Source organism: Dromaius novaehollandiae, chromosome 1 (genome assembly GCF_036370855.1).
Source record: "Dromaius novaehollandiae isolate bDroNov1 chromosome 1, bDroNov1.hap1, whole genome shotgun sequence".
Lineage (NCBI taxonomy): Eukaryota > Metazoa > Chordata > Aves > Casuariiformes > Dromaiidae > Dromaius > Dromaius novaehollandiae.
Window position 1 is genome coordinate 40,954,455 of NC_088098.1, and position 26,039 is coordinate 40,980,493.

A 26,039-nucleotide genomic window follows, 5' to 3' on the forward strand; every position below is an offset into this window, starting at 1 on the left:
TTACCAAATGGTTGGTTTACTGAATTCTTCTTCTATATTTAGATTTGAAGAAATACACAGAATATACAGTAGAGGTGTCTGCTAGTACCTCAGTGGGGGAAGGCCTTCGTAGTGCGCCTGTGCATATACTCACTGGTGAAGATGGTAAGTCAGTGAAGAAGTTGCAGTGTATTATTGTCTGCCTTTAGTTATAAACCAGTCCTGTACTTCATGTCAGATATATGTGTATGTTTTTTCTATACTCTTTTTGCAATTATATCTCTGTATTTATATCAACATGCATGTATTTGTGTGTCTGTGTATATATATACATATGCACTCAAGCATGTACATCTATATCTATGTTATTTTATACATTTACTAGTGTAAGCTATGTGAAATCATAGGAGTGCTGAGCATGGACACTTGGTCTCACCAATATCTCATGCACTTGAAAAATCTGAATTTGCTAGTGTTATTTTAACCTAATATACCACATGATGGAATTAGATATTATCTTAGGTTCTGCAGACATGTGAGAGTGGGAGAAAGAGAAAAACACCAAAAGGCAGCTTGAATGAGCTAGGGATGCTTCTGGTTCTTTTCATTAGAGATTTTTGACTTCCTCTAAACACACACACAAACAGATGCTAATACGTAGATGTAAAATTATTAATGTTATGAAAACGCTCAAATTCTATCATCTGTAGCACTTGACTACCAAATTGAGCAGGGAAGTGTGATTCAGGGTAGAACACAGTCATTGCATTCCCTGCTGACTAGTACAGTAGGCCACAAATTAGAAAAACCTTAAAAGTTTTGAGTACGAGTACGCAATTTAGTTGCATGAAGTTATTGTTGATGCTCTCTATAATTACTGAAGAGGGGATCATGAAAAAGATACAAAGCAGAACCTTAGGTCCAGTGACTCGCATTTTGGAGGAGCCTGTGTCTCTCTGTTGCTTAGGGAGGAAGTCTCTAGGAACGCAGGCTAAAGCTGCATTGATACAAACATCTCACCAGGCACTCCCAAATTCAGCCTCTTTTCACATCTTAGGAAGCATCGGCCTGCCAAAGATCCAGCTTTTGATGATGATGGAACTTTGTAAATCTCCAAGGTAGTGATGGGCTTACATTAACAGTCTCGGTAATATACCTTTGCTAAATACTAATGTTGCTGGAACACACTGGGAACAGCTAATTTTGATAAATCCATCTTTACACAGAGCATTTTTATTTTGAGAAATATAGATTCTATTTTTCAGCAAAAGAATATCCTCAGATAAGAACTGTACAATGAACTAGACATAGCCCCCAAAAATGATGTTCACTGTTTGATAGATCTTTTATTATATAGCCACTGAGGATAATATAACAAGTAAAACACTAAATACAGCTGTCATCATTTTTCTTCATTAAATACCGATATTCACTGAATTCAATGAGCCTTTGTTCAGGAAAAAGTATTTTTTTCTTAAGTGTACAGCTCTAAAATATTTTTGCCAACTTTTAAGATAGTGAAAGAAGCAATAACAACTGAGAAACATCAGTATTTATAATACACCACATGTACTTTATTCACAGGAACACAGTGTTCCACATTTCAAACCAAATGCTTCATAGATTTGCTAATAGCTATGCTCATATTCTCAATTTCCATGCATGACTACAACTATGACCTGAATTTTTAGTACATGATGCTCTTTGGTTTAATTTGAAGAAACAAAAATAATTCTAATATTAAATTTGCATCCTCAATAACATGCTATTAAAAAGTGGTATCACTCATACATATATGGGTTCATTTTTTTTCTCATCAATATGTATTTAAATCTTAAAGTAACTTAATTAGAATGAAATCAAACGTGTTCTAACGTTTTCTTTTACTTATGGTGTCTCCCTACACAGTTGTTACATGGTGTTGTGTAGAGTTCATCTTAAAATGAATTTTAAGGGTCTCAGTTATTTCATATCTTTATATTTTCTCTTGTGACATGTTTAATGTATGAATGTGTTCCTTATTTGATGGAGTGAATACATTTTACCACTGCCTGGTATCCCACATTTTTATCATCTCTCACTGCCATGCTTATCCATTTTTCCACCTTTTGGTGCTTCATATATTTTATTAGAAGGAAAAAAAATCACAGCGAGTCCTACTTGGACAGTAGGTGAATCACTGTGACCTACCCTTTGCTCTGTTTTCTCATGGAGTTTTTTTTTCCATTGAATCACAGAAACAGATGTTTTAACACCACCATACAAAATCTTCTTTTATCATCTGTCAGAAGAAGGAAAAGAAGCTGTGCTATAACATGAGTAGACATGTATACTGTACCTGTGTGGTACAAAGTTCACTCTCCATCACAAATAATTAAAATCCTATTTAAAGATGCTGCTTATTCCATAGATCTTAGCTGTTTAACAAGCTGTTATGTCCTGTTCTCTCATTTTATAGCTCCTAGTTCTCCTCCAGAATTCCTTTCAGTAAAACAGTTGTCGGGTGTCATTGTGCAGTTGTCATGGAAACCTCCACTGGAGCCAAATGGAATTATCCTCTATTACACAGTTTACGTCTGGTAAGATTTTCTGGAAATGGTTCTGAGGATAAATATTAATCTGTAACTTATCGGGAATGTTAGGTTTTTCTTATGCAATGTGTTGATTGCACATTTTTGGAGAGTGAATATTAATCCAGCACTTAAAATACTAGCATTTTGTGTGTACAAATTCAGATATAATGGAAGTGAAAATTACAGCATTCAATATTTTGCAAGCATTTTAAACATTTTTATAGAGGCTTTGTGAATCAATTGAAATTTATGCTAGAGAGCAAAGACTATTTTCATTATATACTGATGTCACTAAGCTCTCCTAAATGGTCGAGGAGATTTTGAAATAAATCGGAGATAGGTGAATATTGCTTTGGTTCGTAAGAAGTGTGTGAGAACAATTTATGAAACCTGTTTTAGCTTCCATCTGTATGATATAAGAACTCAAGAGTCACGAGATTAGACTCATTGTATGTTCTATTAGTTATGCCTAATACTGTATTTTGTATAGATCGTATTTATAGCAAATCACTATTTTTTAACAGTCATTTACCGTCTTGTTTTTTCTTCCACCTGTCATTTCTTCTTTCCTGCAGTTGTATCTCTCATCCTTCTTTGGATCTTTTTTTCCCTGTCAAAAGGATGTTTGTCACTTTAAATGCCAGCTTGCAGCCCTTGTCCTGTTCTCTTTCTGATAGAGCTTGGTCTAGTGATTTGATATTTCTTCAAGGATCTTTGTGTAACTTCTACCAGGTTTGAACAGATTTCGTTGCTTATCACTTTTATTGCCACAACTAAGGCACAGGATAGAATGCAAAAGAAAGTGACCTTTTGAGATCTGCATTGCAAATCAGCAGTCTTTATAAAAACACTAATATTAAGCCTACATTTATTATTTTAATGTTACTTAATATTTTTGGGGTAGGGCTTGGCCTCTGATCTGATTGTTTTTTTTTTTTTTTTTTTGCTTAATTAGAACTTCTAGGTAAGTTGATGATAAAGTGAACAGGAGTGACCTCTTCTTTCCAAAATAGTTAACTTGGGCTTCTCTCATTAATTCAACTGCATTGGCAAGGTCTGGTCTTCAACCACAAAGAATATCAAATCAAAGACTATCTTCTAGCTAGAAAATGGTTACTACATGATAAGGATTATGGTTTTGATAGAGACCGTTCAAAGACTTGAGGTTATTTGGCTTTTCATCCTTATATTGCCTTAAAGCTTACATTGTTATTATAATGAAAGAGCTGGTAAGAGTTATTTTCTAAAACCTGTTAAGAGAACCATCTTTCTAAATATCTATATTAAACAATCACATTACTTCTTGCAGCAAGCCTTGTCCTCCTCCTCTCCATTTTCTCCTTGCTGTACCTTATCTATCCTCAGCGTGCTTCATCTAAAATTAGAATGGCATTAGGTATCATCTTGAGGCAAGGACGTTGGATGAAAACTCCCATTGCTTTCAAAGGGGCCACAACTTTATTCCTTATGCTTTCTTTTTTCTTTTTTTTTTTTTAAAGTATTTAACATAGTTGCCTATATAATTTCTTAAGATGCATCGCATAGTGAGAGTTGACAAGGCAAACTGTTGTGCTGCAATTGCTACTTTTGGGAAGTGTTTGGTGTTTTACAGAGGACGTCATTAACCCCTGAGCTTCTTGATAAAGCAGAAAGAAGAAAGCTAATAAAGATGTTAAATAAATGTTCCTTCTCTTAAATATATTGCAACAGTTCTAGAAAATTGCTAACTTTGATGAAATGGGAACAAGAATCCACAACTAGTAGAATATAAAGAGCAGTATCTCTAATTTTGTCATTGTTATCTTTCATGGAATTTGTCATAGGACAGTGTGCCTTTGGATACTAGCTGACAGCAAAGCAGCCATCAGGCTATCTGTAGCTTGAGACTACAAATTTGTACTTGCTGAACCTGCAATTCTAAAGTACCAAGGCATATTTAATAAAATTGCTAAACTTGCCCTTACCTCTTGACTTTTTGCTATATTTGTACACCAACCCATACCTCTGTTCTTTTGAGGAAAATATTTCAGGCTCAAAAATTGGCACTAACATATTCAATAAAATTGTGTCAGATAATTACTGTCTAAAACTGCTATGAGATGATTTTTAAGAAACTATGGTACGTGCCGTTGTCAAGTGAAAGCATGCAATTGTCTGGGCTTCTGAGAAATGTCATTTAAAACTTAGTATTGTTGTTCTTCATTGAAATTCCTTGGCTTAGCTTATTCTGCTAGATACTTTCTCACTGTTTGTGAAGACTGCACTCACTTCGATTAGTGTTTTCTTATTATTTTGACTGCAGGCTCGGTTGCTTTTCTAAATATAAAATGAACTTTTCTTGAAACACTTCAAACTTTTGTTCTGCTTGGTGATTATGGCCTGATTGTGGGAATATTTTTTGATGAATAAGATGTTATGGAACACAATTACTCAGAGTGGGAGTAGGTTGTACATTCTCCTCTTACTTAAATTATAAGTAGCTACATTTTTACATGCAAAGAGCAATATTTGGGCAAAGATCCAAGAAAATATGTCTTTTCTTTGTGTAGAATTTAATAACTGCTCTGTCTTTTCTTTGTGTAGAATTTAATAACTGCTCCAGCAGCCTCTTATATTTTGCACTGTGGAAGATTTTTAGTTTATTAACACTCGAATCTCTTTACTGACTGTTCAAAATGTCAAAACTTTGAGAAAAATGTACATTAACTTTCTCTGTTACTAAGAGAGTTGCCCAAGTCTATAGATATTTCATTAAAAATTTGAAAGATATTGGGAGAATTTAGTGTTCTCCTTCTCATACATGTTCTCATTTCAGTTGTTCCTTAGTGTAACTTTGTTTCAGGAGGATCAGATGGTGATCTTTGTTTCTGGAACATTCATATATCAAAGGATGAAAATGAGTCCATCCAATAATTTAGAATCAGCTTTCCTTTTTTTTCAGAATTAGAATTCCTTCTCTTGTTTCTGAAGACCTCCACAATGACTCCTGGAGCGAGATATTTGGTTTTACTTGTCAAATTATCATGCCTGTATGAAATCCCATTAAAAGCACAAGGCACCCACTCATACAGAATTCTTTGCAGGAGTGGAACATTAGCTAGCTTTTCTCTGCTATCGTTTCATAAAAGATGAAATTAATTTAACAATGATAGCAGACTCTTAAAATTCAAGTTACTTATTTCTGTCTCTTGTTTTACTTTATGATAATCATTTCATACCTATGCTAATACCAACATTTTATTAATGTTACATGTTATAGTCTTTCTAGGCTGGTTTTGACCTGACTAGAGTTCCATTCTGATCCCCTGCTACATTCCACCAGAATTAACTCAGCACCAGCTAATTCCTGTTCCATATCATCTTCTATTATTCCATTTATAACTTCAGCCTTCTGACCAATTTCACAGAGTCACAGTAGGGCATGCTCCCTGCTATAATCTTTTTATATTTCGCTATTCTTGTCCAGAGAGACAGTTTAGTTATGCCCTACTGTGTCCTTCCCAAGGGTACCACATAATCATTTGATAGCAGTTACTGGGTAGACATGCATCTCCTTGATATTCCATATAATAATGTTCAGTCCTGATATAATTTACATATCCATTTCTGTTTGTTTTTTTAATTATTTTTAAGCAAAATTAGGAATCCCATTGTGATGCAAGTGTACAAAAATAACGTTTTCAATATATGTGACAGAGCTCATCCAGGTCTTTTTTAAAGCCTCAAAAATTTGTATGTGCTACAATATTGCCTTTTTAAATTTGATATAGTATAGCACAGTTGTATACATACAAAAATGGCATATATATATATAATGCATAAAATGTTTTTTCTTTAGGAGTAAAACGTCAAAAAGGAGTGTTAATGTAACAGGAACATCACTGCAGCTCACAGACCTGGAAAATAACTATGATTATAGTGCTTATGTAACAGCAAGTACAAGATTTGGAGATGGAAACATAAAAAGTGATGCTATAACATTCAGAACACCTGAAGGAGGTAAGCATAATATGAATTGTATGAAGGTAGTAGGGTTGTATGAATCTGTGATTTCATTCAGCCTTAAACTTCTGTCAGCCTTATATAAATTAATAAACTACTGAAGTGAAAGTTGACATTTGACTGGTCAAGAAGAGACATTGTACTTGTACAAGCATGTGTAGATGTTTGTCTGTGTCTTCGTGGGTATATATGTCTATGTCTCTTTGTATAATATCGTGATGGGTTTTATTATTATTATGATATTACTTTACTGAGCAGAACATTGCATTTTCCTGCAAGACTAGTAAGATTAAAATATTAATTTAATTTTAAATTTTGAAATAAATAAAATGAGTGTTAATAGCTCTTTGCTCTACCTTGCTGTGATACAACTTTCTGATAGGGAAAATAGTTTGTAGAGTCTCACAAGCATAAAATGGTTTTAATTTGAAAATGAAATCTGTAAGTGTGCACTGATTTATTTGTTTATTCTATTTTAATGATTTTATACTTCCAAAGTGGTAGCTGATTTTTATAAATGATTATACAATAAACTGTACTTTGAAAGTCGGGCAGGTACATTACTGGTTCTGGTTTTACCAATGTGTTACATAGCTACAGTCATAACTGGTAGTATGCAGGCATATTTCAAAATCATCCTGCATAGGCAAACTGACTTCTTGACATACAACCGGTGGGAGGATTAGTGTCTATCCAAGTCAGCTCTCCAAAGACTGTCTTAACCATCAGGTTGTACGTATTCCCAATCTTTGCTACTGAAGCTGTATGGAAACGTGATCTGACTTTTTATGGCAGGATTTTAAGGCACTGATCCCAGTTACAGTTCCTTTTCCAGTTAATATACAAACTAGAACAGCACAAAACAAGAGACTGAGATAGCTCCCAGTGTTTAGTACTCTAATATTTGCTGCTTAGAGCTTTTTTTTTTTTTTTTGGACGATGAGAAATATGGACTTAAATTGTCTTGAACTAACTTAAGGAACTGAATTTGAGTCTCCTACATCACTGTGCTACTGAGAAGGACTGTACACTGCTATTCTTTTCAGGATAGGAGGAGAGGCTAATTGAAGAATTACTTACACAGTCCTTGTTGCAGTTCAGTAAACTGGGGTAAGACTCAAAAACAAAAGTGACCATACCATCCAAGCTTAAATGTCTGATTTACCTATGTGAGATGGGAGCCTGAATTCCCTTTATAATCAGTGAAGAGGGGCATAGGTTTAGGTTTTCTGAAACAAATGCTTTTTTTTCCTATTAAGTGTATCTGCAGCCATAGACTTCTAATTCTGTTAATCAACTTCTGTGTCTGCTAATTAGAGGTATGAAAATTCTGTCACCCATTAGTGTACATGCACAACCTAGAATTTCCATGTGCCCAAACCAGTAACAGGATAAATTCTGTAAGAACAACGTCTGTGCGTGCAAATGCAACTAAACACAAATATATCTAAAAAAGAGGGTTTTAAAAAGTCATTTATATTACTTTATTTTGCCATTTCCAGAAGCAATTTTTATACCATATTCAAAAATACATTTGACATAGGATGTTGTCAAATCTATAATGAAGATTTCTTGATCACTAAAATGTGCAAAACCTTCTGTTAGGTACGCTAAAACTTAATATTTTTCCAGCACCAAGTGATCCGCCAAAAGATGTTGTGTATAGAAACCTTACTTCCACATCAATAATGCTATTCTGGTCTCCTCCTCAAAAGCCTAATGGAATTATACTGTATTACTCAGTTTATTTCAAAAATAATTCAGGAATTTTCATACAGGTAAGCGTCTTTTGATATCGTTGTTTCATAGACTTCAGTAATGTGTTTTAATAGTTAATGCATTAAAGATTAAATCAATTTTATAGTTATCACTGTATTTTTTTTATATTTCTTTTATTACAAAGAAGCTTTAACTTATAAAAACAGAAGCACATCTTGTAATTATTTGTATAGCATTCTGCGTATCCTTGGGCATTCATATCATTAAGGATGAGAAGAGTTCTTTGTAATGCAGATGATAGATAGGTTTGGGGTTAGATGAGTTAATAATCAACATTGCAAAGTTTATATGTGTGTGTATATGTATATATATGCATGCATACTTGTAATACATACATATACACAATATATAGAGATACAGTTACAAGACCTGATAAATTCATTCACATCCTTGAGAATGCAAAACTGTTTATTTTAGTCTAATCTGTCAATTTGAATTCATTTCTGTAACAGCTCTGTTTTTGCTTTTTAATACATGTTTGTACAACAGTGGAAAGAAGAGTAGAGAATAGGTGTTCTGTTACTCTCAACAGAAAGCTACTGTTTAGTATCTTGAAACTAAGAATATTGAGAATCTGAAGTTAAAGCATAAAAGAAATATAAAACATCATTTATCATTTGTTGGTGATCCAGACATTTCTGTATAGGTTTTTGTTGATACTTTCATCCCTAATTATGCATCACATTTATTAGTAGTATGTGTAGTTTTTCTGTTTTCTGCTTTCTGAGAATATATTGTGATACAGAAATATAATGACAGGAAATAAGCTTCCCTTACAGGTTTTTGGTTACAAGCTTTACACATATGAAAGAAAAGAAAGAACTGTAAAGTCATGGAGAAACCAATGCACAAAAAACTGCATAACTTTATGGTCAAGATATGTGTAGTGTGAGGTTTGCATGTGTTTGAGAATAACTAGAAAAAACATTCACGTGAAAATTTTACAAATTCTTGCAATTGAATCTCTGCTTACATGCTTCAGTGTATGTACATCTCTGACTTCTGTGAAGCTGTGTGGTTGCCAGGCTCTGCTTTCAGATGCAAGCAGGACCATGCCGTGAATTCACATTCTGATGAGATTAAAACTAGAGTTGAAGTTCAGAGCTTCAACCCGTGCTTGCACATAGTTCTATACTAAGAGCATTTTTCTTAGCCTAACAAATCCCTTGAGAAACCATTACATCAGTGTATAACCCAAACAAGCCCACCATATGAAGAACATCTACATCTATCTACTTCTCAGACAACTCAGGGGGTTTTAGAGGAGGACCACAGACTTGGGCTTTAGGAAGGTGGAACTATGAGGTGAATAAGTTGAAGCTGATACACTGAAAGCTACAACCGGTCTGGACTTGCCCGGGACGCTGGAAATGAAGAAACAAGACAGGGAAGATGGAGGCACAGTAGCATTGCCCCAACAAGGTGAGGGTTCAGTTTCATTATTGTGTGATGTAGTTGGGCAAGAAAAGGGTGGTGATATGGGTGGAAGTTACCTCTGCTTTGGCACATTATGTGGTGAAGAATAGAAAAGCACTGATAGTAGTTCTGCTTCTAGGTGTGGAAACTACCATTTTCACCCTTTCAGCTTTGATTTTTTCATCCCACCCTGCTGCAGAAAGCTGTCAAAAGATAGGTTTCAGCTGCTGTTGCATCTGTCTCTTACTGGCCATGGGAGATCACCATTAATCTCTCAACTAGTGATCCACTCCTAGTCTGTCTGCTCCCGTCAACTCCCTCTGCCCCTCACATAATCCTGCCTTTATGTTCACTGTTTGGCATAGCAACTAACATTTCTACGTTACTCTCCTATTCTGATCCTTGGCATTCCTGTGGATGCAAGATGGATTACAAACAGAGGAAAAAATACCCCCTCCCCTTTCTGTTAGCTATTTTATATTACTCTTTTTACAACAGAGCAATGCATGTGTGAAAGCCAGCCTGATATATACAGCTTACAACTGCAATTTAAAAATTTATCCACGTAGTTGCAGAGCACTTGTTTATTGATAAGTATTGTATTGCACGCAGTATTTTGAAAGTACATAATACCTGGTTGGATGCTCCTACATCCTAGCTTACCATTTACTTGTGTTCATCCAAATTGTGTTCTCAGTTTGGGAAATGATTTAGGAGAAATAAAACAGTAGATGATCTTTCATATTTCTGAGAACCCCAGCTTCTCAGACACTCCGTTGTAGGCAGTCATTCCTTCCCAGTCTTTCATCTGCTTCTCTGTCAGGAAGTAATAAAAGAGGTCCAAGGCATAAAGTGTATCTTCCAGATGCCTGAAATAACTGCCCCATCTGAAGAATCTCAAGCAAATTAACATCTTCCCAGTGCTGTCACAACCCAAAATAGATGTGTAAGTCATAGTAAAACTATTGTCATTCTGTTATCTCAGGTTTGTTCTCACTTCTCACACATTCTCAAACTCCTCAAGCGTATTAAACCATAATAAATATAACAAACTGATTATGAATAGCGTTGTTAAAAATGGGAGATTACTTAATGCAGAGTGAAGAGCTTTGCTGAGGGAGAAAAGCAAAAGACCTGAGATAAAAAAATCACAATTTACTTTTTGGCATGATGCAGAAACTTGCAGGAAAAACAGTTGTCCTTTTAAAAAAAAAAAAAGTTACATACCTTTTTAGGGCAGAAAAATAATATATAGTTTCTTTGCTTTACAGGTTTACATGAAAAAGCACACTGTGGCTGTCCATTCAGAAGGCCTGCAATGCTCAAACCTAGGATTCAGAACCAGAACAGCAGGAAGAAAAATTTAATGATGGAGATTAGATTTGAGGATTTTGGTAGAAGAGTGGGGTGTTTCTGTGAGAGATGCTGACTGGTTGTAAAAAGAGAGGGTGTTGGAGAGGGAGGAATGGCTGGTAGGCAAATACATTGCTCATTATCAGATCAAAGCAAAGATTCCCAGAAGTACAATGAGGAGAAATGACAGCCTGTGGCAGTAACTTGAATGTCTTGTAGGCATGGTGACCAGCAGGGGGTAGAAGAAACCCTCCCTAGCACTAGATTAGGTTCAAGTACAGCCTTTATCTTTTATATTCTGCTTCTTGGGTCCAAGGGAAATGCTACTTTTGGGGTTATGTTCATTACCCTAGTCCAGTAAAGAGATGACACATACTCTAACCATGGGCGCTTCGTACACAGGTGACATGGCACAGTACCTCTGGTTCACATCACTTGTATGTGGTACTGCTGGACTCCTAAAGTTTGAGCTTTCACTTTTTACAATAGCAACATTGCAAATTTGGGGCAGTGGTTCCCTGCATGATGCTTGAAACAATCATACTGCCATGGCCAAACTCCAGTTTTATAGTGGAAAAGTCAGAGAATCCATGGAAGCAATTTTTTCTTTGCTAAACACTGATCTGTAAGAGATATTGACTTGAATAAACTCCTCTTTTATTCAATATCTGTATACTTGTGTTTTGATTAACAGGAAAGTGGGAAAGGTGCTAATTACAAATATTTTAATTCTGCATCAATTTCACAATAAATTTACACTTGGAGAAAGCTTTCCAGTGTAGGAATTTCAGTACAGACAGCAATAACAATCTTTCCCTGCCAAACCAGACAGGGGAATGAGGAACTAAGCAAAGGAAAAAACAAAAAAAACCCACCCAACAAACAGTCTCTTCCAGAGACTGAACGTTTGACCCCAAACATCCATCTCCTGTACTTCAAGCCAAACTAAGTGAACATGACTGGATATAGTTCAGAGTGGAATTTGACTGGCTGTGCCCTCAGAATGCAGACAAGGGGTGCAAGTGATATGCCCTATTAAATCTTTAAGCAAAAGTCTTCTTTCAGCAGTATGGCCAGAATAGGAGAAAAAAAGGGAACTTCCCTAAAATACACTGCAAATGTTTGAAAAGATGGCCTCAGAACAGTACAGCGCGCAAAAAGCAAATGTCCTTTAGTCAGTACTAGAACAGTGTGCATTTAATCCCTTGGATTGAATGGCTTGGATTAGCCCTCACAGTGTGACCACTCTTACTTGACTACCAGAGTCAAGTGTGTGAGATCCTAACTCAAAATAACAGTGAAATACAGTGAACCTAAAGACAGAAAGAAAATGGGGGAAAATTTTAACAGTGAAGAACAGCAGCACCGTATATAACTGATACATGTCTGTATATAACTGATTACAGCTTTACAGCACTGGAATAAAGCCTTCTTCCTGGGCTGAAGGAGGTGCTTCTTTCTCCTGACACTCTGTGGCTTCTGTGTATTGCTTACACTTAGCTGCTTTTAATAATCCGATACTTTGCTATGTGAAAACTTCTTTCATGTGTAGATGAAGAAGGGGACAGGAGGAGGAATTTCTTCAGCTGCAGCCAAAGATCCTAAGCAGTTTGCTTTCATCTTCAGCCACAGTTAATTGTAAAGCTTCCTATAGTGTACCCAGGGTAAAATCAGTGCAAGTTTTGTCATTTCTCAGTTCGTACTCACACAGCTCTTCCTGCTCACCCTTATTCTTAATTATGTGTTCATTCTCTTGTAATATTTTTTCATAGTAGAATTTTTAGGGGGTCCCCAATTATCAGTCCTTGGGTTCCCCATAGCAAGGAGACTCCTCCTTACTTTTTGTTAAACCACCAAAGAGCCTTTTGTTGTCACAGTCAGGTTGGGTCACTGATGTATCCTGTGACTAACTGGCGTACAGCTAACTAAATTGTGAAGGTATGCTTTTTGAACTATGAGTGGGATTTTCAATTGATAAACTCATATTCAATCTAGAATCAAAATTTGATGTGTTTGGTTGTGTCAACCTTTGACATTTTTACCTTTAAAACTGAGAGAATTATTTGAAGTCCTTTTTTGCATCTCCTGACTAATAATAATAAAAAAGGAGTGTTGTGAAGTGATGACTCCAGTTCACAAAATATTTTCTGTCGTACTGTGCTTGAGCATCAGAAAATTTAATTACATACCTTAGAACGTGATCCTCCATTTCCTGCATCCTGCCGTACCCAGTGTAAAGGAAAACTCCTCCCAGCCTTTTTCAGTTAGTTACACAAGAGAGTCCGAACTTCTGTCTGTATTTAGAAGAAAGTCATGAGTTAAGATGGAATTTCTTAATATGTCGACTGACACTGACTTTTAACTTATCTTTGAGACAAGCCTTACAGCGTGGTTTAGGTGTGTGCATAAAGAGGTTTATACTGCCAGTTTGTGCAGCTTCTGTTCTGTATTCAGAGTGAAGGCTTGCTTTGCAGTGCCGAGAAAAGTATTTATTTATTTTACATAAGTGCTAGTGACCATAGGTCTTCAGATATTGGTATAAAAATCTTAGGGAAATTGGTAAGAATATTGCTTGTTATTTTCTACAGAAAAAAAGAGTTTTGCCTGTACAAAAAATTTTGTCAAGTGTTAAATTAGGCATATTATTTGATACGTATTGGTGACAGACCTCAGGATTATATGGAGAGCTGTCAGTTTTCACAGTACTTATGCAGCTGTTTGGTAAAGAGTGTCATAGTGACTTCTTCAGTTGGAACTTTCCTCAAGAGAAAGATATTCTATGTTTAGTATGCAGTTTTAGTAAGCTCATGTATATATACAATATTTCTGTATTTAGCTATGCAAATGTTACAGTCACCCTCCTCCTGTTTTAGTAAGTCTGCTATTTGGGCCTCTCTTTTCTAGGAAAGCATTAAACTTAAAGCCAGGTTTGATTTTAAGGAGATGGAGGGTGCGAATAAGCGTAACACTGAAAACAATGAGCAAGCTGAATAACTGAAATGTGTACTATGAAATTCATGAGGGGATTGGGCAAAATCCATCCCACCATGAAAATGTTGCTGCATAGGAAAATGAGAAGGACTTCTTTGGTCCTGAGAGTGCTTCCTTTGCCACCTGCTTAATGGGGCTATGTGGCTGCTGGAGAGGAATGACACTGACTCTTCAAATCAGGAGCAAAGCTTTGACTTTCCTGGAGCTGAATATGCATATAGGGTACATGGCCTCTCAACAGAGTCTTCAAATCCTGAGCAGAACTGCAGCAGGCCTTCGAAGTCAGGTTCCTTGGTAGCAATTGGAGCTTTGACACTTTTAGTTATGTGACGTAGCTGACCCTATATCTTAATCTGAGTGATTTTTTTTTCTTTTTAGTTTCCAAAAAGTTGAACAAATAGCCTCCCCCTAGCGGATGATCTGGAACCTATATCAACAGTGGCAATTCAAGTGGAATTTTTAATAATTCAGATAAAGTCGGATTTGATCCTGATACGGTTGTCTATTGTTAGTGACTAACAAGGAAAACTAGGAAAACACAAGGAAAAATATTCTGACAGCTCTTTCAGTTTCACACAATCCACTGGGGACAGACATTACAGAAGTTTGAGTTAGAGATAAGGACAAGTTTTTAATGAAAAGGATAACCAACCAAAAGAACAGTTTACCAAGGATTGTTGTGAGATGTAACTGTATATTTTAAAATCAAAATAGGACAGTTTTATGTAAGATTTACTCTCACAAGTACAGAAAAAAGTGGGGGACGTCCTTCGACTTGCTTCATGCAGAAGATTAAATGAGAAAATTGCAAGTGTGATCATGTAATCTATGAAGAATTAACATACTTTTTTGTTTTTGATGTGATATGGATAAATGCATGCAATGTTACAGACTTAATTTCTTTTTTTAAAAAGGTGGAGTGGCATTCAAAAACTACAAACAACAAGAATAGACAATTATATGCTCTATAGTGCTTACAAGGAGTCATACTAGAAAGTATATAACAAATTGAGTATTTCAGTAAAAATCAGGACTGACTTGATCCCAAGCATAAGTTGATGTCTCCTGAATAGTATAGTGAATCATCTCTTGGTGGCGTTGATGGCTAAGTGGGAAGCTAAAAAACTAACGTGATGAAGAAATAACATTTATTTTGAGTGAATTAACACAATTTGTTTCCCTTAGAATTTCACAAGTTATGGTAACGACAGTCGTGGTGTCAATATATCTCAGTCTGCAATTCTGGATGACCTGGCAAAATACAGCTATTATACTCTGTGGTTAACTGCAAGCACAGCTGTTGGAGATGGAAACAAAACCAGTGAAATAATAGATGTGTATACAGATCAGGATAGTAAGTGACCAATTTTTTTTAGTGTTACAGTGTACGTCCCTGCTTCTAATTACTAAATATTTTGTAACTTTAAAATGGTTTTACTGTTATGATGACAAAGTTAAAGCCAGTAAATGCACTTTCCAATACTGTAGTATTTTCCTTTGCGTATATAAAATGTTGATCTGAATCTTTGCTTTGTAATACAGAGAACATAATTCTTGAACTTCTTTCACAAGCAGTAATAGAACTGTTGTTAAGGCTCTTTCAATGCTCAAATTCAATAGATGATTGTCCATATATGCTTCCAGAATGTTTTGCTTTTGATAACAAAGCATAAATGATTTAAAAAATGTTGTACAAAATATTTAGCATATTACATATGAGGTTTACAAAATAATCATATGCTGAGCATTTGTTTCTGTTTTGGTTTGGGGATCTTTATTACTATAATCCATGCATTTATTTTTTGCTTATTATCTCTCATAGTCCCAGATGGTTCTGTTGAAAATCTGGTCTATGAAAACATTTCCTCATCTTCTGTAAATGTAAGCTGGCTTCCACCATCTCAGCCAAATGGTTTAGTCTTCTTTCATGTTTCTCTAAGTTTATTGCATCTGGAAACCAAAATGATACTGTCTTTCCTTACTTACAACACAAGCATTATTTTTGACAATCTGGAGAAATACACTGATTACGTTCTGAAAATCACACCAGCTACTGAAAAAGGATCTTCTGAACTGCATGCTCTAAGTCTGCATATCAGAACTGATGAAGATGGTAAGTTTAAGAATAGTTTTTATTCATTCCTAAGGAAATGTGTAAAACCCAAATAGTTTTCTAAAGAAAAAAAATGATTATTCTGTTTATTGTTCTCATGCTACTTAGAAGTCTTTTGTGATACAGTAATACAAATAACTGGTATCATACATTTCTGTGTTGAGACCATGAAAAAGAATTTTCCTTTCAAAGCACAAGTTTAAGCACTTCCATTCAAAATTCAAAGAAAAGAAACTTCCATTCAACATACTGATAGCTAAAAGACATTTTTCATTGTTGTTCATGTTTTTGCTGTGGTTATCCTTGTTTTTCTCTTTCTTATTTCTTAATGTAGTCCCAGAATCATCACCTATAATCAAAACGTACTCAAATCTCTCAACTACCTCAGTTATGCTTTCATGGGACCCTCCTGTTAAGCCAAATGGTATCATTATAAGTTATGATTTGAATTTATTTGGCCCAGAAAGGAATAATTCATTCTCTACCTCCAATAATTTTGTGATCTTGGAAGACCTTGCACCATTCACGCTGTACAGCATTTACACATCTGCAAGAACTACAAAAGGACCTGGTCCATCTGCCATGCTTCTCTTCTACACAGATGAGTCAGGTGAGCAAATGCAGTTGCAACAGACTTTGAAATCTTGGACCTATGTTGTTGCAACCATCTTAGGTCTGAACATTAGAACTGGAGAGAGCGAGCTGAAGGATTTTTTTTCTATTGGTCTGTGCATAAAGAGCTTTCACAAGACAGAAATGCTACAAGGGAAGTCTTTTTGGAGTTCTGCTCCTCCAGTCTCTGTATGCTAGAGGAGGTCGCATTCTGCTCAGGATACTAAAAGTAACTCCAAAGAGAAGTGTCTTTTGCCCTTGGAATACATCACAATTTGCCAAGTGTGAGGAATTTTGAAACAAGCAACAATATTTTTCTCTTCTTCCCTCATATATATGTAATTGAAAAATGATCAAACATGGAAGTATTTCTTATGCATTCCTACAGGTCTCCTTTGCAAGGCCCTACTCTCACCAATAAGGTAAATGACATATTTTAAATATATATTGCTGTGCTCAATATATACTGTAGAAAGCAAAGTATATTTGATTCCAGCAATGTATCTAATACAATTTTTGTTAAATGTCCTTGGTTCTGACAATGGGGCTGTTTAGCTGATTAATAGGTGTTTAGGTGATTCTTTACGTCTCTAAATAAATATTCTCTGCTGACTAAATTGGTATTCCTGATTAACAGAACTCATTTCAAGTCAAAAAGAAATAAAAAAATAAAATAGCCATGAATTAATATTTTGTTGAGTTCAGATACAAATGGTAACAAACCTCCATATGTTCTGCTGCTTCTCAAAAGTTTTTGTATTTTCCTGGATTATTTGTGATTTTGTAATCAAGAGCATTTCTCTTTTGCAGTGCCGTTAGCTCCACCTCAGAATTTGACCATTATGAACTACACTGCAGATTCTGTATGGCTAAAATGGGATCCAAGTCCTCAGCCGAATGGTGTTATTATGAGATACAATTTTAAGATTTATCAAAACAACAGTGAAAAAATATTTTATTGGGTATGTATGTAATATTTATCAGTGTTTAATCTTTTTGGCAGGTTTATACTTTTTCATATTTTAAGAACAAAATATATGAAAAATATTTTGGATGTCTATTATGCTTCTAGGATTATGAAACTCCTCTAAATTCTTATGTTCTGTAAGACAATTTTCTTACCCTCACACCCTGCCAGTTGTTCAATTTTTAAAATTACATAGAGAAAAAGTGGTTAGATATTAATTTGCTCTGAGCTTCTAGTATTTCATTAATGATAAGCTTTATTAATCTTTAGCTCATACGTCAGTGCAAATTTGATGTTAGAAAATGATAAAAATGACTGGTTTTTTGGCCACCTTTGTTTAGCTATGTAGTATCTGTGGACTTCTGAGATTCACAAAAGAAAGAAGGAAATTCCTAGTAATCTTGCAAAATGGTTGAAACCTGTTTAGAGGGTTTTTTTTATTTTGATTGTATAAGAATAATTGAATACATTTTAACTGAAATAGATACTGTAAAAATATACATAGAAATACACATTGATAGATGCATTTATATCCAAGAATACACCACTTAAATCTGTTTTTTTGGATGGCATCAAAAAAGCACCATGAACTGTAAGGGCAGTCAGCTGAGATCAGGATTGCATCTCAGACTTAGAAACTATATAATGAGGAATTGTGCTCACATGAGATGCTTGTAAAAGCTGCAGCAAAAAGGCATCTCTGCAATGAACTGTGAGTTTAAGACATGCAGTGCAAGGTACACTGTGGGATTGCGGGGAGCCTCATTATTCCAACTCCAGCAGCAATACAGTCTCTTTTCCAGAGACTTAGCATGCAAGGGATGTACTTGCACTCTTGTTAAGTATATGTATTGCAGAAATCGATCCCCTTGAGGGAACATGACCTATTTGGCTACCCCTTATGCAATGTGCTATTATTCACCATTATGGAATGAAGTGCTTGTCATGTCCCCAGTTTCTCCTGTGATCCTTGGAGGTGGGAGGTGCTATGCACATGTAGAAAAGGAACAGAGTGATTTGTTCAGCCAGCTGACTGGGCAATTAGATTCTTTGGGCCCTCATGGAGGCCACACAAAAATTTTTCACCCACTTTCCATCACAGGCAGACTCAAACCAAACCAAGCCCTACACAGCTACCTGGCAGTAGATTACAGAAGCAGATTATAAAAACTAGCAGCAACATTTAGACATGGCTGCCGTATCCCAAGTTTCTTCATGTTATGTAATGTTATAAGGACAAGAACCTAGATTTAGGTAGTGACAGTGAGAAAGGCAGAGCAACATATATAGAAATATTGTAGTTAGGCACCATAATTCTCTGGTAACTTGAATCTTGCAAAATGATCACCAGGTTGTCCTGATGAAATTGAGCTATCTATCTCCTTGCTGTATTAGAGTCCTCTGAAAGTGTGCACAGAGTGACCCTGTGTACTCTGGGAAAAACTAGTACCAGGAACTGAACCATACGTTATAGACTTTTTCCAACCACGTCTCTTCATCAGTCTGTCTGTATATCTGACTCAGGTTAAGTAAAAGAAATGAGAAACTATGGTTCATGTGACTTCTGCTGAAGAGGTGAAGTAAGGAAGTAGAAGGTGAGAGGGGCTTGATACGGTGATGTGAAGGTGACATAGTATTGGTAAAAAAAAAAGAAAAAGTATTCATGGAGTTAATCTGTTCTAACAATGCTATGGTAATAGTGATACCATCCTTTGACATATCTTCCTTACAAGCCACAGTGAAAGAGTGAGAGGAGAAAGGAAAGGAAGAATGTGACCCTGCATTCCTTTTAGTTGAGATCAGGGACTACTCTATGTGACAGACAGCTACTGAGGGTAGAAGAGGCAAGAGCGCAGTTCTAAATCTTCTGTTCATTTCAATAGGAACAAGGTGAGGCCCAAAGTGTTTACACAGATTGTCTACTAATAATTTTTCTTTCTTGAAGAATGTTTCAGGTTCAAACAATGAGGCCAACCTTGCTGGATTAGAACCATTTAGCACCTATATTATCAGTGTGTCTGCATATACCAAACTTGGGAACGGCAATCAGTTCAGTAATGCTGTCCAATTTACAACAATGGAATCAGGTTGGACATGACTTTTAATAAGCTGCAGTTTTGTTTATGTAGATTTCCATGTATAGCTGAACAGCATTCTTCCTCTTCTCTGCAAATTAAATGTAGTATAACACTATCTCATTGTCATCTGCCTGTGTAACATGGATTCACATTCCTACTGCACCAGAGGGGCTGGGTTTAAAGTTTGATGTCGGAAGTGTAGAATTAGAAATGTCCTCATCTGAAATGAGAGGCTTATATGGCTACTATAAATCTTTTAATAGCCCCACAGATAATGGGAGGAAAATTAGATAGATATCAGACTTTGCAGATCAAAGCAATAATTCAGATCCCTGTGAAAATAACTGAAACTTTAGCAGTATCAAAAGCAGCTGGACAAAAGACTGGCAAATGACCTGGAAATTACATTAAACAAATGCAAACCTTTAACATATTTGATAATTTATTTTAGGAGGGGAAGCTAGTCACCAATTAAATATCTTAATTTGTTACACCTCATTCTTCCTGACAACTGGGGAGGACTATGCAATATAGCTGAGTTAATTTATTAATCATGTGCAATATTGTCTCGTGCCTTATACATACTTTTTGAAGTTGCAAGTTGTTTGAAAATGAAATATTATTTCACGTGGAACTGTATATTCAGCATTCACTAAAGGCAGCCCAGAAGATCCATGGATGTGTGAAAGTGGCCTTTAGGTGAAATCTTTACTCCTTTGCCAAGTCAGAGCAATGCCCAGACTGCTTTACTTTATAAGGGCTGTCAGAGCCAGGAGACTAGTATAGATGGGGCTGTGTTTATCTCCCAGGTTCCTTTTATACTGACAACAAGGGAGTAGAGGAAGTATCAAAGAAGTATCCCTTGTGCCAACTAGTTTTTTAAGATCACACTTCCAGTGAGATGTTTTTTACAGAGCTGATTAAGCTGGTTAAACAATGTACAGGAAAAAATTACACTGTTTATTGTATCCAGCAGTTAGAACACCATGAGAAATGTGGACCGTTACTGAACCAGGTTCTCAACTGAACATTGCAAGGTTTCCTGTTCGATCCTTGCATCTGGATGTTGTCCTGCCCAAGAGCCAGAGGCAGCCATCAGTTGTCTCGTCTGTGACACTGCATCCTGCCAATGCTCTCTTCTGAAGTGCTGGAGAGACATTGCCTGCAGGACTGTGGTCATGTCATTTTACAGCTTTTTCTTGTTTTTTTGTGCTCAACTAATTATAGCATTGTTTCCTTTCCCTCCAAGTCAGCTTTTGGGCAAATAGCAGATCTATTCCTCATTGGGCTCATCTAAGGATTCTGTCTCTAGTCTTTATTAAAAGTGCCAGTTAATCTCCCTTCTGCAGATGCTGCTTTTTTTGAAGGAGTATTCTTTGAACTCTAGAAAGAGAACTACTCTTTTTAAAGAGATCCATTTCCCTCCATACAGTGATTATTAATGTTACTTTCTACTTCTGGTACATCAGTGATAGTCATTTCACCATTTTATAGGTTCTTGGACATGTTTCAAGAGAGAGAATAGTCTGAGGCGCCCTTCACTAGGTATTTGTTTTCTCTCAGCTGGTACAGCCAGATATTTAGCTCTTTCTGAGAAACTTTAATTCATTGTTCTATTTAATCATTTGTTCACAGCTAATTGCTCTATTTTCAGCATATGTTTACATGTTATTTGCCACCTTGTATTTAATTTTTATGATCTTTTAAAAAAGATCATCTGCTGGGACCAGCAAAGAGATGGGGACCGGTAGGGTCATAAGGACATTGATATGACAGCTCTGAAGCCTGTCCAGTGACTTCTATGCAGGATATGCCCTGCTGTAAGAACAGAGAGATAGGATACAGTGCCTAAAATGAAACAAAGCTAACAGGTTAATAAGGAACTTCTACTGTTGATACTGCTGTGAAATACATGATCTTCACACTACTGTGTCTACTTTACTACACTTTGATTACAAAAACATGGGGAAAATATGAGCAAATGTGAAAATAAAATTGGAGCACACAGCTAAGAAAAAGCCAAATAGATGGTCTCTTCTAGTTGAAGCACTAGCATGAGTCATATTCATAGCTGTTGGAAATGAAGCTTCTAATGAGGACAAAGACATATTTTTGTTCTCTCAATGTCTTTCGATGAAAATATCAGCTTCTCTGCCATTGGAATGTTTGACCCTTGCTATGAAATTATGTCTGCTTCTCTGAATATACTGGTTTGTGATTACCATTTTAATTGCATGGGAATGTTAACCTTTGGTACATGTGTATCTTTTAAGTACCAGATGTTGTCCAGAATGTTCATTGTATTGCAACGAGCTGGCAATCAATCCTAGTGCAGTGGGACCCCCCTGCCTCATCAAACGGTGTGATTACTCGTTACGTCGTAATAGTTGAAGGAAATTCTATGAACTTTTCTTCTTATGATAAGCTACATACTTTTAGAAATCTACTTTCCAATATTTCTTACCAATTTAAAATAAAAGCCGCAACATCAGCTGGTGATGGTGAAGAACAAATATGCATTGCCAGTACGCTTCCAGAAAGAGGTAACTAGTTTTTGAAGTTAATTCTTTTGTTTAATTTAAAGTATGACTATGAAACTAGCAGGCCTGAGATACCTGCTTCATTACAGCAGACAAATACTTCGCTTGTTCAAATTTAATTCTTATAGTAGATGAGGAGAAGCATGGCCTCCTCTTTCTCCCATTTTAGAATATAATTGGTGATGAGAAAGGGATTAATTGCCTATAAACTCAAAGTAAAGAGTGCCTTTTTTCTGTGTTGAGTTAAAATTGTTATTTTATTCATACCCAATCACCCAGCACTACTGTTGACTGGCTTATAATTATGCTTGCTTTGCTCCTACTGCCCTTAGCATCTTCAATACTATAAATCCGCAAATTTTGCTGGAAGCAGTTTTGTTCCTACCAGTAACATGTAATGCTTTAATATTAGTTGGCCAATGCTATGATTTCATTGATCAAAACTAAAGCTTTCAGAAGTTGTGCAGTTAAGAAGCATTTAACTTCTTCAAACAGGCACTGATATAATTCTTGATAGAATTGGATTTTTTTAACAGAACAGAAAATTGTGAGCTAAATCCAGAGAAGAATGTAGGCAGTCTTTTGCACTGGAGTCCAAACATTGGAGTCACCCAACACCTGTTCTTCTTTCTCTCTCCACACACCCTTCACACATCACCTAATCCTGGCTATGCTTTCATTTGGCACCTCAAACTTCCTTAGGCACTCAGAGGTGGAGTTCTGTGCATGATACAGTGTTGCTTCTGTGTAAATTACTATGTGCCTAGCTTCTCCTGAACAGTATATTAACTGGACACAATTTCCCAAAGTGACTGATTCAGCAAACATGGAGTACAGCTTATGTGCCCCAATATTTTGGATTGCTCACAAAATGCAGTCAAAGCTGCTTCATTGAAAACATGGCTACTAGTGGTAAGCAGTACGCATCTTATATCTGGATCATTCATCCAGAAAATAAATGCCCATTTCAGTTCTCTTCACCAATTTGCATTCCTACTCTTGGGACTGTCAGGACCAGTTACTGCTTTAATTCCTATTGCTGTTTCCTCTTCAGTGACACCACTTCATGCAGTGGAGTTGAGAAGGCCTCTTATTCAGAACAGCTGAATTATTAGGAATCTTGGTGGGTGGGGGTATCCCCTGATGCTTAGGAGGGAGCCAAACCTAATTTTCCTAGTGCTTTAATTACTAGGTTATTGAATAAAAGATGACTGGCAGCACTCATTCACATATATATTTCACATGAAAAACAGTGAGTCCTGCTCAGTTCTGTCAAATAATAGATATAGGAGTGTATGTCTGAGAAGGATTTCAGGTTCTGGATGGTGGGTGGAGGGAGGCAGCTCTAATATTCAGGCTTGAGTCAGACATTTAAAATGCAAAGGGGATCAGCAAACCCCCATGCTTAGAGTTCCTGTTCGTAGCTTCCTGAGTAGTATGCACCTTTTTGGGCTGAGCCTTTGGATCTCTTCCAGTGACAGAGCCTTAGCACGCCAAAGTGAGCTTTGACTTCCACATTTCTTACAATTAGGCTTGTGGATGCTCATGTCTTTGAATGAATCTTGCACAAGTCCGTATCATCAGTTGAACTGCTGCTGCTTTGGTTCCAGACGAAATGTCTAAGCTCCAAATGAAGGCAAGCTGAATAGCCCTTTGCTGGCAAAATTAGGCCAACATTGTGAAAATAAGCAGGGTTGTACTGTGATGTCTCCCCTTTCTCATAATATGGTCCTATCCCAGCAGAGCCTGGCCAGATCTCCTGTTTAAAGAGTGAGATGGCACATTCATACGCATTTCTGGTAAAATTGTCCTCTCTAAATTGACCTGCTCATCAGCAACAGGGCCCCTGTGAGTTCTACCATTTTCTGATCTCTCCTGGCTCCCCAGCTTTCCGGCTCCTTGGCTTTTTAAGAGTTCTGCCTGGGTCATCTACCATCCTGTTTGGTCAGAAGCTTGTGTCCATCAGCAAGGTTCAAAATCTGCTTTTGAAGGAAGCGTTCTTTAAATATCAGAGACATATGTATATTTTACAGTATTGGTAAAAAATACTGTAATGAGCTTAACTGCTATACTAAATGTGGACAAAATAGAGGCCTGTACCTAAGTACAGTGCTCAGATGCAGTTGTAACTAACTCCCTCTAGTCTTTCTTTATAAATCAGAACTGGTGAACAGCCAACCCTGACTCCAAGCTTGAGGAAGGCTTGGGCTGGGGACAGGGGTGTGCAGGCAAGCTGATGCCAAATTAAAACTGGACTCTTCCAAAACCTGAAAGCTTTAGAGATAGGCCTATAAGAGGCATGTTACCCCCTGGGACAGATGAGAACAGGGGGCTTCCCAGGTAGCTTATTTCTTGGATGGTTGGAGAAAAGCTGCTGTTAATGTCAAGGAAGCCTGGCATCTGGGAAAGTGAGTTGTTGGGATTTAAGAGAAACTTGGGGCTGGGTGATTAATAAGTACTACCTGGAGAAAGCCTGAAGAAAATGTGGTTGTGGTATTAGTTCTGGGCTTGAGAGACAGACTGCTAGTCTGTAGGGGCCTAGGTTACATAGAGTTGTACTAGCAGGATTAAAGACAGACTTTATTTTGTAACGTGTGGCTTGTGTATGTTTTCAATGATGATTTGCCTGAGTGAAAGGTTTACACTACAGTACATGTATTTTTTGCTACATACACTGCACAGACTCTTTCTTGCTGTTTTAGTGTTTGGTGTACATGTTATTGCTTAGTCATATTTACAGCAAACTTATTATTTTTAGGACAAAACTTATTATTAATAGGACATTTCCCTAACTGTGTGTTTGCATGAATTGTTTTCTGGTGACTGGCTACTAGGAACTTGAGATTCATGGTTGGGAATGGAAACAGTTTTATAGCTGTTGTCAGCTTCTTATTTACGGTGCTCTAAGATTAGTCACAGAATATGTAGCCAGCACTGAGTCACTGACAATGCATTTATTTTTGACATAAAGTGAAATTGAATTTGGCTCAGTGTCTCACTGCACAGTGTTTGACCTCTACATTCTTAGCAAGATCGTTTGACTCTTTTGAGGTAAATTTTTTCATATCTGGGTACAATTAAACATGACTCGTGAATATTGAATTTATGAGGAGATCAGTAGTTTTTGGTGTTTAATCTAGCTCCACTGTCATGGTAAACCACTTATGGCAGGGTGGAGTAAGTTATAAAAACTGTCAACTTTGTAATAGTAATATTACTTTGTGTTTAACTATATTATGCAGAATATGAAAAACAATATAGCAAGTATACATGCATGAATGATTTTGGATTTTACAATAGCTATCCTTGGATTACTTCCAAGAAAATGCACACATTAAAATGAAATTTCATTTGGGTTGAATGAATTTTTAGAAGGGAAAAACAGCGATAAATTGGTAGAAAACTTCTCAGAAAAGCTCTTTCCATTTAAAGCTGTGCAGATTCACTCAGCTCAGAAGTCTGGGACAAGTGTAATAGTCATTCAGTTAAGAATAAAAATAGAACCATTAAAAAGCCATTTGGGGGTTTCAAAGCATGAATAATCAAAAGTGAAAACTGCTCCTGCTTTCAATTTTTTAAATTTAGATTTTTCTTGACGTACTTTCTTTCTTCTCTGAAAATATTAAGCATATTGCT

At 36.3% G+C, this 26,039-nt stretch overlaps 1 protein-coding gene across 2 annotated transcripts in view; it reads left to right on the plus strand.

Annotated features, from left to right (window-relative positions):
- Nucleotides 1-26,039, plus strand: part of PTPRQ (protein tyrosine phosphatase receptor type Q) — a 142,688-nt gene that overhangs the window by 58,091 nt on the left and 58,558 nt on the right. Inside the window, exons 33-42 of one of the 2 annotated variants that reach the window (XM_064509559.1) lie at nucleotides 43-144; nucleotides 2,438-2,558; nucleotides 6,391-6,551; nucleotides 8,187-8,332; nucleotides 15,279-15,447; nucleotides 15,916-16,206; nucleotides 16,541-16,816; nucleotides 17,629-17,780; nucleotides 19,731-19,872; nucleotides 22,137-22,406. In XM_064509559.1, coding sequence (XP_064365629.1) covers nucleotides 43-144; nucleotides 2,438-2,558; nucleotides 6,391-6,551; nucleotides 8,187-8,332; nucleotides 15,279-15,447; nucleotides 15,916-16,206; nucleotides 16,541-16,816; nucleotides 17,629-17,780; nucleotides 19,731-19,872; nucleotides 22,137-22,406 — 1,830 coding nt within the window. The remainder of the gene's footprint in view (nucleotides 1-42; nucleotides 145-2,437; nucleotides 2,559-6,390; nucleotides 6,552-8,186; nucleotides 8,333-15,278; nucleotides 15,448-15,915; nucleotides 16,207-16,540; nucleotides 16,817-17,628; nucleotides 17,781-19,730; nucleotides 19,873-22,136; nucleotides 22,407-26,039) is intronic. The other variant, XM_064509562.1, reaches the window with a different exon arrangement.